The sequence below is a fragment of the Poromitra crassiceps genome (genome assembly GCF_964638095.1).
Source record: "Poromitra crassiceps genome assembly, chromosome: 8".
In the NCBI taxonomy this organism is placed as follows: domain Eukaryota; kingdom Metazoa; phylum Chordata; class Actinopteri; order Beryciformes; family Melamphaidae; genus Poromitra; species Poromitra crassiceps.
The window spans coordinates 36,504,934-36,522,433 of NC_139629.1; the positions used below are offsets into that span (position 1 = coordinate 36,504,934).

Here is a 17,500-nt window from a genome sequence, read left to right on the forward strand (position 1 = left end):
ACATCATAAACAGTCAGTTTATCATGGCCGACATGACAGCAGTAGGAGTCCATGGGAAGGAGGCTGCCCAGTGTACACAGTCACATGTTGAACACAACATGTTGGCTGTTCAAACAAGCTGGTATATACAGTATGTACTGTAAGGCTTAATTACCATGTTGCTTTTGATTGGCTGTCACCCGGGCCACAGCTGAGCATACCGCACACTAAAGTGTCCTCTAGAGAGAGAGTGGCGTCAGCGGAGGACCAAAAGGCGTGACTCATTAGCCAATGAACAGCCAGGAAGGGGTCTCGCGCTGCTTTTGAATGCTAAAATAAAGCTGATAATGTACAATTTTATTCTAAAAAAAAAAAACGTTCAAAGTGCAACACAAACTGTCCATTTTGCTGCAACTCGACAGTGCTGCTTAATCCAGGACCTTACTTCCTGGAACTCTTGAGAGTAAAAAAACTGGTCCATTGGAGTGAATGAGATGTCGCGACTCTTCTGTATACGTGGCTCTGGTCTCACACACTCCATCATGCTATATTCACAGCTGTGGTCCATTTAGGAAGCAGCTCAAATGAGCAGGTTGCAGATCGTGCGGTGCGGTTCTGTGACGGCAGAGTTGAATGAATGAGCCGCACTGTGTTATAGTGGTGCTCTCCACACCTTTAACCCGGGTCCATTACTGTGGCGCTGATCACTCACCAGCAGACTGGATCCTTCGTGTTATTCTACTTTATTGAGGATTTTTCACTGATGTTTTGACTCGAGTACTTTACTTGTTCTCCATTTTAAATGAGGCCCATTACAGAGTACAAATGTGTTCTCTTTGGCTCTGGTTCATTGCCTTAGAAACTGTCCAGTTGTAAATTGGCCAAATCTGGAGCCATTCGCAGTGAGCAGTCAGTCAGCCGAGAGGAGAAGAGTTCTCTGGCTTTACTTTATTTGGTGGAATTTTTTGGAAAAGATCACATTTAACAATGTTCGCTTTTGCGGGGAAAAAGATTTAAAAAAATCTTGGCACAGTATACTGTAAGTCATTTTAAATAACTTCATTTAGTATAGTATAACTTCTTTAGTAGATTTTTACACCAATAACTTACTTTTAAGTAGTACTTATACAAGTACCCTCTACTCACGGGGGCACTCACGGGGGCACTCACTCACTCACAGGGGCACGGTGGCTCAGTGGTAGAGCTGTCGCCTCACAGTCAGAAGGTCCTGAGTTTGATTCTCGCCTGGGACACTGTGGGCGCTGTGGTTGTGTTCCCCCCCATATCTTCGGTGCCTACTGCCCAGGTGGGGTATCTCGTCGTAAGTGCCTTTCTCTCTGTGTGGAGTTTGCATGTTCTCCCCGTGCTCCCCCAGGGGGTTCCTCCGTATATAACCCCCCCACTAAAAACATGCAGAAGATCAGATCGTCATCGTCATCCGACCAGTGACGACAACATCCGAAGTTGGTCCCCGGGCGCTGTACGAGAAAGCGACCACTGCTCCTGGCCTGCCCCCCGGAGGAAAGGACATGCCTGGATGGGTTAAATGCAGAGGACACTTTTCACCGGCCACCGTCAGCATGAGTGTGTTGTGGCCGCATGCATGTGTTGTGGTGTTCGTGTGACAATAAAAGACGGGCTTGTCCCGTTATGAGAGAGGACTCTACTCCACCTTCACCGTTAAACAACCACCTCTCCACCTTCACTGTTAAGTAGGGATGTCACGATACTAGAATTTCTACTTCGATACCGATACCCAGGAAAATATCGATACTCGATACCATTTTTGATACCACGCGGCGGGATGACAACACATCAAGAGGCTTAAAAAATAAACAAAGACAGATGGACGGACAGATGCACGCTTCTCCATAATCTAGGCCTGATAAAACTCATTAAAAACTTTGACCTTACACAGCAGATCACACCTGCTCCAGTGATCAGCCTATCACAACACAGCAGATTACACCTGCTCCAGTGATCAGCCTATCGGAACACACAAGCAAAAGATACCCACCAATGACAGGGAGGGAGAAATCAGTGGTATGTTTGATTTCTCATTAAGAGAAAGCACTGCTGATATTGATACAGTTGCAAATGAGCATTGTATCCGTTTCAAATCTTTAGTATTGACTTTTATGGATACTATGGATACTTTTGACAACCCTACTGTTAAGCAAGATTCAAGATTCAAGATTCAAGATTCAAGATTTTTATTGTCACTCCATGGTACAAGTATCACGTGTGAAATTCTTGTGCTGTGGACTCCGTTTACGACATAGTACAAATAGGCAACAAGCAATGAGCAATAGGCAATAAGAAATAGGCATCAATAAGCAATACTAAGCAGCAATAGGCAATGAGGCAGAATAGCGATAAGACAAGTCAGTGGCATATTCATTGCACATAGGTGCACATGTCATGTGCATACGTTAGACGTGCTCGGACATTTTAATTCGACGTATTTGACATACAGTGCAAATAGCATGTACCTTATTAAACATACAATTAAACATTAGGCATTGTGCATACGTTAGACGTGTTCAGACATTTTAAATTCGACGTAATTGACATACAGGTGCAAATAGCATGTACCTTGTTAGACATACAATTAAACATTAGGCATACATAATGGTAGCAGCTGCAGTACGGTACGGTACGACTACTACACTATTTGTGTATGTTAAGGAGTCTCGTGGCCTGCGGGAAGAAACTGTTCCTCAAGTGATTTGTGCGTGCTTTTGGAACCCTGTATCTCCTCCCTGAGGGTAGCAGGGAGAACAGGCTGTTGTGGGGATGGTTTGTGTCTTTGATGATCTTCAGGGACCTCCTGAGGCACCGCTGGTTATACAGTTCGTGCAGTTCTGGCAACTCGTCTCCTGTTACGTGCTGGGCCGCGCGCCTCACCCTCCGTAGCGCCCTGCGGTCCATGGTGGTACAGTTCCCGTACCAGGCGGTGAAGCAGCCAGTCAGCAGGCTTTCAACGGTGCCTCTGTAGAAGTCCCTGAGGATTTCTTTCCTTAGCCCAAACTTCTTCAGGCGCCTGAGTCCGTGTATTCGCTGTTGGGCCTTTTTGACAACAGTGGCGGTGTGGCCGGCCCAGGTCAGGTCCTGGTGGCAGCAACCACCTCTCCACCGTCACTGTTCAGCAGCCTGTATTGCTCATAAATTATGTCTGAAACGTAGTGCTTGGTTGATGAAACGGAACATGACACCTTCGCCCACACATGCACACGCATGCACACACACACACACACACACACACACACACACACACACACACACACACACACACACACACACACACACCATATGCCAGGTTGCCTGACACATTTCCTTTATTGCGGCCTTAAAAGCGTTTCTCCTGGGCGTCCATCTAACCAAGTGAGCGTTGAAAGCGTTGTTTGCTCTGGCAGATACAAGCCGACCCGCCGAGGGACCCCGACCACACAGAGACAAAGAAAAACACTTTGTATCGACGGCCATGTACAGGAGCCCTCAACCTCCACTGTGTGCCAGGAGCCACGCCCTTCTTCCAACAGAGCCCGCACCTGCGTCGTTGTTGTTGTTGTTGTTTTTCTCAGCCCCCTCCCCCATTTTTTTTCCTTTTTCTTGAAATGCCACCTGCTGGGGAGGAACTGTACTACATGTTGCAGCAGGGAGGCATGGGAGGAACTGGGAAGACGGGGGGGTATAAGGTAAAATGAAATAATGGAAAAAGTATTATAAATATTGGCCTCTTTATATGTAAATGTATGGTGATTGAACCCTTCTCTCTTACGCCCCTGAATTCATGAGCCTGGCTTTTCCTACATGAAGCCCCCCCCCCCACACACACACACACATGCATGTGCACACACACACACACACACACACACACACAGACACACACACACACACACACGCATGTGCACATGCATACAGGCAGAGAGCAAAGAGCACATACTCTCTGCTCTCTGCCTGCACTATTTTCCTTACTGTAATTGAACTGATAGGAATTTTCTCAGTTCCCATTTCTCCTGCTGAGTGGCATCCAATTGTTTTTCCCCCCTCAACCTTTTCACCAGGCCCCTCCTCCATCTCCTCCAGTACTGTTTGTAACAGACGTTAACACAGCTCCTCCAGTACTGTTTGTAACAGACGTTAACACAGCTCCTCCAGTACTGTTTGTAACAGACGTTAACACAGCTCCTCCAGTACTGTTTGTAACAGACGTTAACACACAGCTCCTCCAGTACTGTTTGTAACAGACGTTAACACATCTCCTCCAGTACTGTTTGTAACAGACGTTAACACAGCTCCTCCAGTACTGTTTGTAACAGACGTTAACACGTCTCCTCCAGTACTGTTTGTAACAGACGTTAACACATCTCCTCCAGTACTGTTTGTAACAGACGTTAACACATCTCCTCCAGTACTGTTTGTAACAGACGTTAACACAGCTCCTCCAGTACTGTTGTAACAGACGTTAACACAGCTCCTCTAGTACTGTTTGTAACAGACGTTAACACATCTCCTCCAGTACTGTTTGTAACAGACGTTAACACAGCTCCTCCAGTACTGTTTGTAACAGACGTTAACACATCTCCTCCAGTACTGTTTGTAACAGACGTTAACACAGCTCCTCCAGTACTGTTTGTAACAGACGTTAACACATCTCCTCCAGTACTCTTTGTAACAGACGTTAACACAGCTCCTCCAGTACTGTTTGTAACAGACATTAACACATCTCCTCCAGTACTGTTTGTAACAGACGTTAACACAGCTCCTCCAGTACTGTTTATAACAGACGTTAACACATCTCCTCCAGTACTGTTTGAAACAGACGTTAACACAGCTCCTCCAGTACTGTTTGTAACAGACGTTAACACATCTCCTCCAGTACTCTTTGTAACAGACGTTAACACAGCTCCTCCAGTACTGTTTGTAACAGACGTTAACACAGCTCCTCCAGTACTGTTTGAAACAGACGTTAACACATCTCCTCCAGTACTCTTTGTAACAGACGTTAACACAGCTCCTCCAGTACTGTTTGTAACAGACGTTAACACGTCTCCTCCAGTACTGTTTGTAACAGACGTTAACACAGCTCCTCCAGTACTGTTTGTAACAGACGTTAACACAGCTCCTCCAGTACTGTTTGTAACAGACGTTAACACAGCTCCTCCAGTACTGTTTGTAACAGACGTTAACACAGCTCCTCCAGTACTGTTTGTAACAGACGTTAACACAGCTCCTCCAGTACTGTTTGTAACAGACGTTAACACAGCTCCTCCAGTACTGTTTGTAACAGACGTTAACACAGCTCCTCCAGTACTCTTTGTGTAACAGAGTATGTTAACACAGTGCTGTTAAGGTGCACCACCCAACCAAAGGCTAATTACATACACCAGGACCATTACCCTGGATTAGCAGTTGATTAAAATAACTACAAACACGTCACCTCTCTGAGGAGATGTTTCTCCCTCTTGTCTTGCTCTAAGTCTTAACGGGTGATTCCTGACAGATTCTCTCTCCTTAAAACCAATAGATCTATAGACGGAAGAATTTGGAATGGGATTAAATCAGAATGAGAAATACTTCATTGATCCCCGAGGGGAAATTATGCAATGTTGCAGTTGCTCACCTTCACCTCGGGAAATATAGGCATATGGAAATTTAAGAAGAATAGACTAAGGCAGCAAAAATAGAATAAGATAAAATAAAAAATAAATTATGTAAAATTGTGTTAAATATGTGCATTATTCTACAATATTTATCAAGTATAAATAGAATAAGAGAGTACAAAAAAGTGAAAGCTATGTACAAAATAGTAATATATACAGCAGTGTGAATAGTTATCGTAGTAGTAAAGTGCAAAAGGTAATTTGCAGATAGTAAACTGCACATCAGGTATTGTGGATAGTCATTGCACATTGGATTATTGCACAGAATACCATATTGTTGTATTGAATCAGTTTTGCACAATGAAGATGTGTACTATAAAATATAATATATTGATGGTTGTGAAGTTGCTGATGTGTGAAATAAGTCTGAGGGACAGTCTATTGTATAGTCTATTTATCTATCTATAAATGTGCCATCTTATTCTCTTAATCACTGGCCTGGAACAGACGGGAGAACAGGGAGTTTGCTGGGACCTGGCGGTGAGAGTGCAGGGGCGCTGGAAGTGGGGGTGCTTAGGGTGCTGCAGTACCCTCTGCTGTTTTGTTTTGGAATTGCAATGTCAATCAATCAAAAATGATTAAAATGTGTTTTATATTTTTATACTGCGATATTTAGGGTTTAGTTGAATACTATGATCAAAGCAAAGAGGGTGGAGATGTTATTTTTTATGTTTGGTTTATTAATAATAATAATAATAATAATAATAATAAGTTCAGTGTTTCTGCCTGTGTTGCTGTCTGTTGTAGTGTAAAACGACTTAAAGGGAGAGCAGGTGATGACATGAAAGTGAGTGAGAAAAGGAGAAAATACTGAATAATGTTCATTTAAAATGAGATATTCCTCTAAATATGGCTGGCTAAAAAACATCCAAACATTAAAAAAAAACATTAAAAAAAATGTGACGCTGTAAGGAAGGGTCCCTTCCTACAGCACCCTCTACTTAAAAAGTTCCAGCGTCCCTGTGAGAGTGTTGGGTTATAGTATAGGCATTTCACCTGCTCCTGCTAGTGCTCCATCCGCCTAACACAGCCGAGCGCTTGAAGAATCCAGTAGCTGTTATTGAGACAAGCTGTCAGGAGCCCCTCACTGCGAGCAGAAAGGCAGAAAAACAATGAGACTGTGAGAGGAGGGCAAGCGGGAGCGCGGGAGAGCAAGGCGGCGCTGGAGAGAATTATGATTGAGACGAGGGAGTGCGGCTGATGTATAGCCTGCCTCAGCGATGATGGTCATGACTGAATTCTTGACATGTTTTTGCAGCCTTGTAACCCGGAGATGTGTTGGTAAACTCACTGCGGAGCAACTCTGCAGAATGCCAACTCGAGCGTAACCTTTGGATCACTTAGATATACAGTACATCTCCTAGCCTCTGGGACCTCCAACATATGGTGCAGTGGTTTAAGAACAAGCCTTGGAGATGATGGACTCAATGTAACCTTGATATAAAAGTGTCAGATTGTATAATGTACGCCAACCTGAGAGGCAACAGATCTGCTTACTGTGTTTTGCACTCTGGTGTCTCAACTAGCCCAAAGGTTCACAATTACCGCTGGCTTCTACTGTGTTTTATTTATGACAGTTGTTTCATTCCATCTGCCGTGACAAAATCTGCCCTGAAGCAAGGTTTCTGTACTCTATTTTTCACGTGTTTTTCAACATTTTCACATGGAAAATTCATTCAGTTGTTCGTTTTTTTTGTGTGTGACAGTATCTGGAGGGATTTTAAATTATTGCGATTATGCTCGATCGTTGCATCGGGATCAACGAATGTTCATGCGGATATATGAAAGAAAAGGCTCCTTGAGTGAGCATCTTTCAAAAAGACAGGTTTCTGATGGTCCTCTCTCTCTCTCTCTGTGTGTGGCTATATGGGAGTGTGTGTGTCTATGACTCAGCTGCTATAGTCTAGTGAAAGAGATTGTAAATCCAACCACAGACAAGCTTATTGTTAATAGGCTTTTTACAACGGCGTAAATGGCAAGATCTGAACAAGCGTTGTGACCTCTTTCAAACACACAACCCGACAAATGACAGGTCTCGACTGGCACATGCGTAACGTTATGCGTGTGACACACATGATCGTTCGGATGCACAGAATTCACACTAAGCTCGCTTGAACTTGCAAACTCGCTTCGCAAATGCACTGGATGAGAGAGTTTATGCTTTTAAACTTCAAGATTTGTATTTCACCACGCAACGGTGTAATGGATGCGTGATCTATTTTCTTTACAGTTAATCTTTTTATTTTATTTTATTTAATTAATTAATTAAATTATTATTTAATTAATTAGCCCTTCCTCATCCACGTCTTGGCTACGCGTCAAGAGAGTTAGTCTGTGAAGTTGTATCAAGCTAGTCTGATTCATGGATGCCTATACTAATGATGGACATGGGGATCGCAGTGTGTCTGTAGCTTTAAGTACTGCTGCCTTCAACCGCTGTGGAAATATTGTAATGAGCTATGAGTTGAGTGCACATGAGAAAGCAACAAAGTGGAGGAATGGAAATGACGTTTGGGAGCTAATTAACCTCTCAGCACCAGCCAGGCCTGCTGACGTGACGTGCAGCTTCAGCACCAGCCAGGCCTGCTGACATGACGTGCAGCTTCAGCACCAGCCAGGCCTGCTGACGTGCAGCTTCTCCACTTCCTTCTGCAACTGCAGCACAAAGTCGCTCTATGCCGTCTGATTTCTAATATCAAACAACCAGCACCAAAATGTGCTTTTGTTACACGCTCCATGTTGGTAATATTTCCCACAAAAAGCACTGAAGGCTAAGTTAAAGTTGTACTTTTGAAGTAGTTAATGAGGAGCACTTGAAGGCAGCACATAAATGAGGTACTGGCCAAGCATACCATTAAGTAGATGAGTGTTGAAGACATTCCCTTCTTGGAGACCTTACCTCCAAATCAGGCCAGTGGTCACTGTGAAAAGCTTCTGTGCTGTTAGCTCTGCTGAAGCTCTGAAATCCGGTTTGGAGCAGATGTGTCGAGGTAGTTTGCTGCTCTCCTTGACACCTAAAGTGCACATTTGGACAATGAAAGAAATGGAGGCATTAGATGCTTTCAGTGCTTTCCCGGCTTCAGATGTGTCACAAAGGTCCACTCTTCTCTCTCAGACACATTCTGTGCTCATCAGAGGAAAAAGCAGGTGGGGAAATGTGCATTTTTATGGAAGAGGTATCACATGGTATCAGATGTTGTGTCTACCTTACCTTACCTTACACTTATTCACTTTCATATGTTCTTGATTTATGCGCAAATAAATAAACAGAACTAAACTATCTTCTCTTCAGCTGGTGCTGATGTGCAACATTTGGTTTCCATTGTACAGTAAAATAGAGATAGGTTACCTAAACAAGCAATAGGTACATGCATACTTTACACTTTAGTATTTGCACATTTTACTAGTTATAGTTAACATTATCCTTTATTTATCCCCATGGGGAAATTCATCCTCTGCATTTGACCCATCCTCTACTAGTAGGAACCTTCCTAGAACTAGGAGCAGTGGGCAGCCGCAGTGGGCAGCCGCAGTGCAGCGCCCGGGGACCAACTCCAGTTCTTTTGCCAGTGCCTTGCTCAGGGGCACTGACAGGAGTATTAACCCTAACATACATGTCTTTAGGTGGTGGAAGAAAACCGGAACACCCGGAGAAAACCCGCACAAACACGGGGAGAACATGCAAACTCCACACAGAAAGGACCTGGGAAGGACCGGGGTTCAAACCCGGGAACTTTTTTTTGCAATGAGGCAACAGTGCTAACCACTGAGCCACCATGGCATCCATTTTTAATGAGCGTCAAAGTAGATTTGTTAGATTACAGTAATTTACCCAATTATGTTGTTTACTCATTAAAATGATTACAACAGAATGCTGTACTGTGTACATGTATCATCACGTGCCAAAGCCACAAGTGTGTATTTACAATATTTAAGGTTACGCTGAATTCCTCATATTGATGACTCTACACCTAATAACACTGAAACATCGACTTGACTTGAGTAACACCTCTGAGCATCACATCACTTACTGTTATGATTACATCACATTAACAGAGTAACACCTCTGAGCATCACATCACTTACTGTTATGATTACATTACATTAACAGAGTAACACCTCTGAGCATCACATCGCTTACTGTTATGATTACATTACATTACATTACATTAACAGAGTAACACCTCTGAGCATCACATCGCTTACTGTTATGATTACATTACATTACATTAACAGAGTAACACCTCTGAGCATCACATCTCTTACTGTTATGATTACATTACATTAACAGAGTAACACCTCTGAGCATCACATCTCTTACTGTTATGATTACATTACATTAACAGAGTAACACCTCTGAGCATCACATCTCTTACTGTTATGATTACATTACATTAACAGAGTAACACCTCTGAGCATCACATCTCTTACTGTTATGATTACATTACATTACATTAACAGAGTAACACCTCTGAGCATCACATCGCTTACTGTTATGATTACATTACATTACATTAACAGAGTAACACCTCTGAGTATCACATCACTTACTGTTATGATTACATTACATTAACAGAGTAACACCTCTGAGCATCACATCGCTTACTGTCATGAAGACTCATCTCCAGCCTCCTAACTGAAGCCTTGTGTTGTGTTAAAGGTCACAGAGGAAGAGGGGAAAGTTGCTGAGAGGAAGGAGAAGAAGGAGGCGTTCCAGGCCCCGCCTCCTGTCATCATGTTCTCAGGCCGCGACGCGGTGGCGGCGGCGGCCGGCTCCACGGGTCTGCTGCGGCGACAGAAGAGGGACTGGGTGATTCCGCCCATCAACGTGCCGGAGAACTCCCGAGGACCCTTCCCGCAGATGCTCGTCAGCGTAAGTGACAGGTTTTTACCGACAGGCATTACTGATTCGCTCCCACTTTACAGCTGGGATTTGGGGAGGACGCTCCTCCGCGGCTAATGGTGATTGGGAGTCGTGTGTGATGGACAGTGAACGAGAAGCGCATTAGCATAACTGGTTTGTTCTCCGCGTCTTCGCAGATGATGATGTTGTGTTCCGTCTGTGATTAGAGCCACAACATCTCCAGGTATTTAAGCAGCGCACTGATTAGCCTAAAGAGCTTTTCTTCCCGTCAGACACGCCGGTCCTAAGCTCTGCCCGCTGTGTGAGCTCCATTGGGTTCACAGTGACACCACTGATTCTTTCTGCTCCGGTATGAATCCATTCTTGCCTTTTATCAGGCCGTTTCAGAAAAGGTTGCCCAAAGTTCAATACTATTTTTATGGCTTCTTTACAACAATGCAATTTGTCACAGAATATTTACTGAAGCTATAAGTCTGGGCCTCCTTGTGAGAAGAGATTCCATTCAGAAGAAAGTATGAAAAGCCGCAGAGACCAGAGCGGGGCAATGGTCCATCCCCCGATTCCCCCCACGGCCCTGAAAGGAGACGTTGGTTGAGAGCCGACATGAATCACCCGCGCACGTTTTGTGCATGAAGACGTGTGCACAAACACGTCAGCTGTCCCGCGCTCGATCATTATTATTATTCAACAAAGCTAGTTCTCGTTTGGCACTCGAGATAGCAACGTATGGAGGAGCAACACGAGCGACGACCATCACGGAGCAAATTGCATTTCCACTAAACCGCTGGTTTTGGAGAAGACAAAAACAGGGAGCGGGTTCGAGGTCGAGCTTGTAAAAAGCCTGTCGGAGGGAGAGAGAAAAACATCACATGAATAAATAAACGTTTGTGTAAATGTGTTGTTGTGCCGAGGCCTGAGTGCTTAAAATTCAGAGGTTCTGTCACAACACAATGCTCAGTTTGTGTGGCTTATGGAAAAGCTCCAGACTGCCGGCTCAGGCTGGCTGCTGTAATGCATCAAAATACAACATTCCCTGCTCCCCGCCTTTCCTTCTGTCTTTATCTGGAATATCGGAAATCCGATTTTTTCCCCTCGCTGTTTGCTCAACTCTCACAGTTTATCTCTTTGAGGCCTAAATTGTGCAAAACAAGCATGCTTTTCTTTTCTTTTTCTTTTCTTTGTTTTTTAACTTGAGTTTCATCCAAATCCCCCGGGGGGAAAAGCCTGGGGAGTTTCTTGATTTTTTCTTTCACATCAAGTCAAAGAGTGGAAAGTTTGTAAGTCTGTCTTTTGGAGCTGAAGGAGTATACTTCCAGATCTGGAGAGTGTTCTATCAACCTGGCAACGGTTTGCCATTCTCATCTGTTGAGCCCAATACAATAGTCCTAAAACGGCTGTACTGTAAACTGGCCAGACAGTAACGCTCTGCTTTGCCCGTTGGCTCGTCCAAAGCAGAAATATGGAGAGGACTGGATGGCGAGAGAGACAGGATATCAACAGAGCATTTTGGTTGTGTGGCTGTGCAGCCAAACACAATCCACTTTGTGCTTAAATAGGCCCGTTAGGAGCTGGGTGGAAGAACCTTCACAGCGGAGGAGAAGTGATGCGTGTTGATGCTTCTGCTGGGCCCGTCTCTCTTTAATGATGACTGGAGGGCAGGCAGGGAGGCAGGCAGGGAGGCAGGCAGGGAGGGAGGGAGGCAGGGAGGGAGGGAGGGAGGCAGGGAGGCAGGGAGGGAGGCAGGCAGGGAGGGAGGGAGGCAGGCAGGGAGGGAGACAGGGAGGGAGGCAGGGAGGCAGGCAGAGAGGGAGGGAGGCAGGGAGGCAGAGAGGGAGGGAGGCAGGCAGGCAGGCAGGGAGGGAGGCAGGGAGAGAGGGAGGCAGAGAGGGAGGCAGGCAGGGAGGGAGGGAGGCAGGCAGGGAGGGAGACAGGGAGGGAGGCAGGGAGGCAGGCAGAGAGGGAGGGAGGCAGGGAGGCAGAGAGGGAGGGAGGCAGGCAGGCAGGCAGGGAGGGAGGCAGGGAGAGAGGGAGGGAGGCAGGGAGAGAGGGAGGGAGGGAGGCAGGGCCGTGCTAAGAGGCAGAGAGGAGAGGTTTTAACAAGGAGACAGCTCTGGGGGGGGAGGTGCATGGCATTGGGGGGAGATTTTGCCATATTATTGTTGATGTGTTTGCTCCTCTTTTATAACGTGCCGCTGAAGATTGAGGCTCGTGTGTGGATCCTTTTATTGGAAGTTCATTCATTTTTTGGGGGGATTGTTGGTGGAAGGCGAAGCTTTCTCGTCTCATTTGATTTATTGTGTGTTTTATGTTTTTTATTTTTTAGAACTCGAGACGTTCAAAACAACAAACATATCGAATAAAATTGAATGAGCAAATATCTAACATCAGCACATCATGAGAAGGTTGCATATTTCCCATCTTTCAATGGGACATTTCAGTGTCAACAAGGCGACACGTCTCAGAAGTTCTCCGTCAGTATCTCATGTTTAATGTGTTCATCAAAATCTTCATTTTTTTCTATGAAATTTGGTGCAGAACACTATCTCTCTCTCTCTCTCTCTCTCTCATACCTGGCCCTCCTGTCTCTCCATCCTCCCCGTGCCATTACTCAGTGCTCTGTGTGGTGTGTGCCTGTGTGATGCCTCCTCTAATGGCCTGTGAAGTCAATCCCTCTCCTAATGGGCTGTTCTGTCATGCGGGCACAGCGGCTGAGTGACATGCAGGCAGAGAGGCCGCCTCCGTCACCCCGCCGCTCCTCTCTCTCCACCGCCGCACCACCCCGACCCGGCGTGCCGTCAGCGGGGACAGGCAGGCAGGAGGTGACAGCAACCCTCACCGGTGCGGCTCCGCAGGTCCGCGTCCCCTCCTGTCACTTTGATCAGGTCCACACAGGCTCGGGCAGCAGGTGTCCCGACTGACTGGCCTCTCGGGCTCACAGCCCTGACACGGCTCAGGGGTGAGATGTCAGCCCGCTCGGGGGTGAAGTCTTTGCATAAAGTGTTACTTACTCACATCGCTCTCAGGAGGCCGAGAGACAGCCACCAGGATGTGAGATGTTATTGACCCGCTTATTGTGAACGGCAGCGCCGAAATAATTGCTGCAATGCTTCAAATTGGAAAAAGCACGTTACAGTCAGAGTACAGGTGTGTTACTACAGGTGTGTACGACACCGCCCCCCGCCCCCACCCGTCTTTATTCCAGAGGATGGACTTGTGTCCGTGTCCGGAGAGCAGCGCTGATGTGCTTCTCCCAAGGAGGCCGCTCCTGTTCGTGAAGCCATTGCGGAAGTGTCTTAAACCTGCGTTCTTTCGAAGGGCCTCCAGGGGGCGACTCCACTGGCTGCAAAAAGAAGTTTGATTGTATGGAAGCAAATGGGCCACGATAAACACTTGATGAGTTTATGGTCTCAATCGCTAGTTTCAAGTCTTCTTCAACACAGCATGATGTTCGTTTTGTAAATGAATGGTCCCATTTCGAGTCAAATAGAAAATAAAGCAGAATGTGTTTTGGGCCGTGATTGACAGGTGGCCTGTCCAGTGATCACGCAGCTCGCCGATCACGGACCAGTACCACACGCGACGGCGCCGTGTGGCTCTTCTTGCCCAAACTAACGTCAATTCTGGCTCCAAAAACACCAAGATGGCGACAGTGAAAACGCCAACATGGAGGCTTCACAACGGGGGTCCAAAAAGCAGTTGGTGACGCCACGGTGTCTACGGCCATATTTGTTCCACCGTCTTATGGCTGCTCCACAACAGATGGGCATGAGTGGCACTGAAGCTCTAACAAGAAGAAAGAAGGAGGACTAGCAAACAGATTTGATGGAAGGAGAACAGAAACATAAGAGACTGTTCTGGAGAGACGAGAGAGAGAGCCAGGAGAGAAAAAAACCAAAGTGGGAAGGGAGAGGGGGGGAGCAATCTTTCACAATAAACAGTTGTTCTTTGCCGCTCTCTTTCTTCTGCAGCCAAACAGCCATCAATAGCATGTAAGAGACATTGATTTTTCACACAGGCTTTTTGAAACCTCTCATTGATCCGCACACTTCTCCTCCGGGGCAGAGACATCGATTTCTCCTGTTGGGGTAAATAAAGACTCAACGTAACCCACCAAACCAGGTGGAGCTATTGTCACAGGTACAACTAATGTTCCTCAGATCATTGACGATTCATTTTTCTTTTTTTTTTTAACCCTTTGTTTCCTCCCGATTGATTCTTTATAAATCCATTACAGTATGTTTATGCTTCCCTCCATCTTCGATGTTCTATTCAGTCTCTCCCACTTCTTCGTACACTCCTTTCATAACCAATTTCTTTGTGTGTTTCTGTCTATTTTAGTGTTTATGTAACCGCAGGTATTAGTTCTGAGAGAGCAGACACCCTATTTTCAGAGCTGAAATAAGGAATCTGAACAGAACTGCAATTTCAGCTAACCCCCTTGCTTGTGTTATTGGGTAATATTTCTTTTGGAGAGAAATGTGCCTCTCTGTGGCCGTCCTTGAGACAGGGTTGCCAGATACTTCAATAAAGTGTGGCCGCATCCCTCAATAAAGCCGGGGACATTATTGACAGCCATAGCATAGAGAGAATGAGCAGATGCGCCAGCCTTAAGCCAAATAAATGGCTACTATAAAGTGCTTGTAGTTGTGGAACGCCTTTTATCGATCGTAAGGTAGAGAAACAATGTTTCATTAGATAGCGTGTACTTTTATTGACGAGTGACGTGTATCTGTGATTTTGTAGCAGACATTTCTTTCTGGTTGCTGACCCCCCCGCCCCCCACAATCCTGGCGTTCTCCTATGTCGCGTGCATGGTCGCGTGTTGCACACAAGGATCGTATATACGGAAGATGAACACTCCAACTTACTTCCTTGACAGCTACTGTAGATCCACATTTTTCTTCTCGCCAATTCTCAATGGCTTCCTTGTTTTGCTCGGGAGTACAAAAAAACTTTGAATAGGCGATTTTTTACATTTGTTGTCTGCGCAGCCCACCACCACACAACAGCTTTTAGCTATGTTTAATCCAAGGAAAATTACGCTGGTGTATGGAAGTGAACGGAGAGCTTTCCCCCGTGATGGGCGTGGCCTATTTCATGCAGTGTCTCTATAGTGAAATCCATACCGGATTGGATGTGTGCATTGCAGTGCGAGTGTGTCTGTATGGTGTTTATTGTACAGTGCTGGCGGCGCTGCAGCACCTGTGCTCCACTTTTCCCTGCTTGCCTCTCTGGAGCGCGTTCAGAAAAGCGTTTTCCGAGCAGAATGAGAGAGCGCCCCCCTGAGGCTCCTGTGCTCCTGTGCGTACGTTTACCAGTGATTAATGAGAGCTCCGCTCCGCCGACAGACGCAGCAACAACAAAAACACGGCAAAGACGGGGAGAAAAAAAACGCCCAACGGAACCGGAGGAACAAAGAGCGGCGTAACTGTTACAAGTGAGCCGGAGCTGATTGCATTGGAGAATCTGACGTGGAAAAACGCTGTGATTGAGAGAGAGAGAGAGAGAGAGAGAGAGAGAGAATGTAGGGCGAGACCAGGATCAGAGGCGTGTCTGTGTCTGTGTTCGGGGTCTGATAGACTTCCTGGTGGAGCACGGGTGTAGATGGCCTCTGATGAAGCCTTCTGGCATCTGCTACCGCACCACCCAGCCAACACCAGCAACACTGCTCCAGTCACACACACACACACACACACACACACACAAGCAACACTGCTCCAGTCACACACACACACACACACACACACACACACACACACACACACACACACACACACAAGCAACACTGCTCCAGTCTGCCCCTTCATCGCTCTCCACTCCCTCCCGCTGAGACATACGCTCGCAAAGTCTCACAAACAAGTACACACACACATAGACACACACACACACACACACACACACACATAGCAAGCTGTGTGTGAATGCTTATAGGCCTGTGTGCACACACACACACTCTCACACACACACACACACACACACACACACACACACACACACATAGCAAGCTGTGTGTGAATGCTTATAGGCCTGTGTGCACACACACACTCACACACACACACTCTCACACACACACACACACACACACACACAGGGAGACATTGCTTGTCCTACACAGGCAGCTAAACAAAGGATCAGTATAGTGCGCGTGCCGCGACGCTGCCTTTGTACATTTGCTCTTTGTTTGGGGCTTTTGTTTGCTTGCGTCGCCGCTTCATCCCCCGAACAAAAGCGAGCGGGAAAGCTAAGCAAAGTACAGGACTCCATCTTGTTTTTTTAACCCTAGTACCACCAGAGCAACCGCAGGAGGCCAGAACCCCGGGGTTTGGGAGTATTTAAGGATCACAGTCCGATCCAGCGCTCACACACACACACACACACACACACACACACACACACACACACACACACACACACACTCACTCACTCACTCACACACACTCTCACACACACACATACACACACACACACACAGTCACAGTCTGATCCAGCGCTCGCTCAGGAGGAAACCACACTGCTGCCCATATGGAACGCTTTAGGAATGCTAAATTGCACGGGGCTCATTTTCGGGGTTCAAATAATTTCAGGCTGTGAAAATAGTGAATTTGTGTGTTTCTACACTAAGTCTATCAAACACATCAACGTTATATACTGGAGGCTACAGTGTATATGTACCATAGCCTATTCTCCTAAGAGCTATGTTTAGTCTTACATTCTTGGTGTTCTGTCTGCAGCGCTGAGGCCCTTTTCTTGGCAGGCGTACAACTGCTGACATTCACACAGACACACACACACTGTACACACACACACACACACACACACACACACACACACACACACACACACACACACTGTACACACAAATTCCATCAAGTCAGGGGAGTGGAGAGAGAGAGAAACAATAAACTCCTTTCAGATATGGAGAGAAGCTCTGTGAGAGAGAAGGAAGGAGGAGGAGGTGAAGAGGGAGGAGAAAGCGAGGGAGAGACCAGAC

The 17,500-nt window shown here is 46.1% G+C and overlaps 1 protein-coding gene across 1 annotated transcript in view; it reads left to right on the forward strand.

Moving 5' to 3' along the window:
- The window catches only part of LOC310781349 (cadherin-4-like), a gene marked incomplete at both ends in the record, with an annotated part of 346,500 nt that overhangs the window by 250,445 nt on the left and 78,555 nt on the right, over nt 1-17,500 (forward strand). Inside the window, one exon of the mRNA XM_083641961.1 lies at nt 10,306-10,518. Coding sequence (XP_083498087.1) covers nt 10,306-10,518 — 213 coding nt within the window. The remainder of the gene's footprint in view (nt 1-10,305; nt 10,519-17,500) is intronic.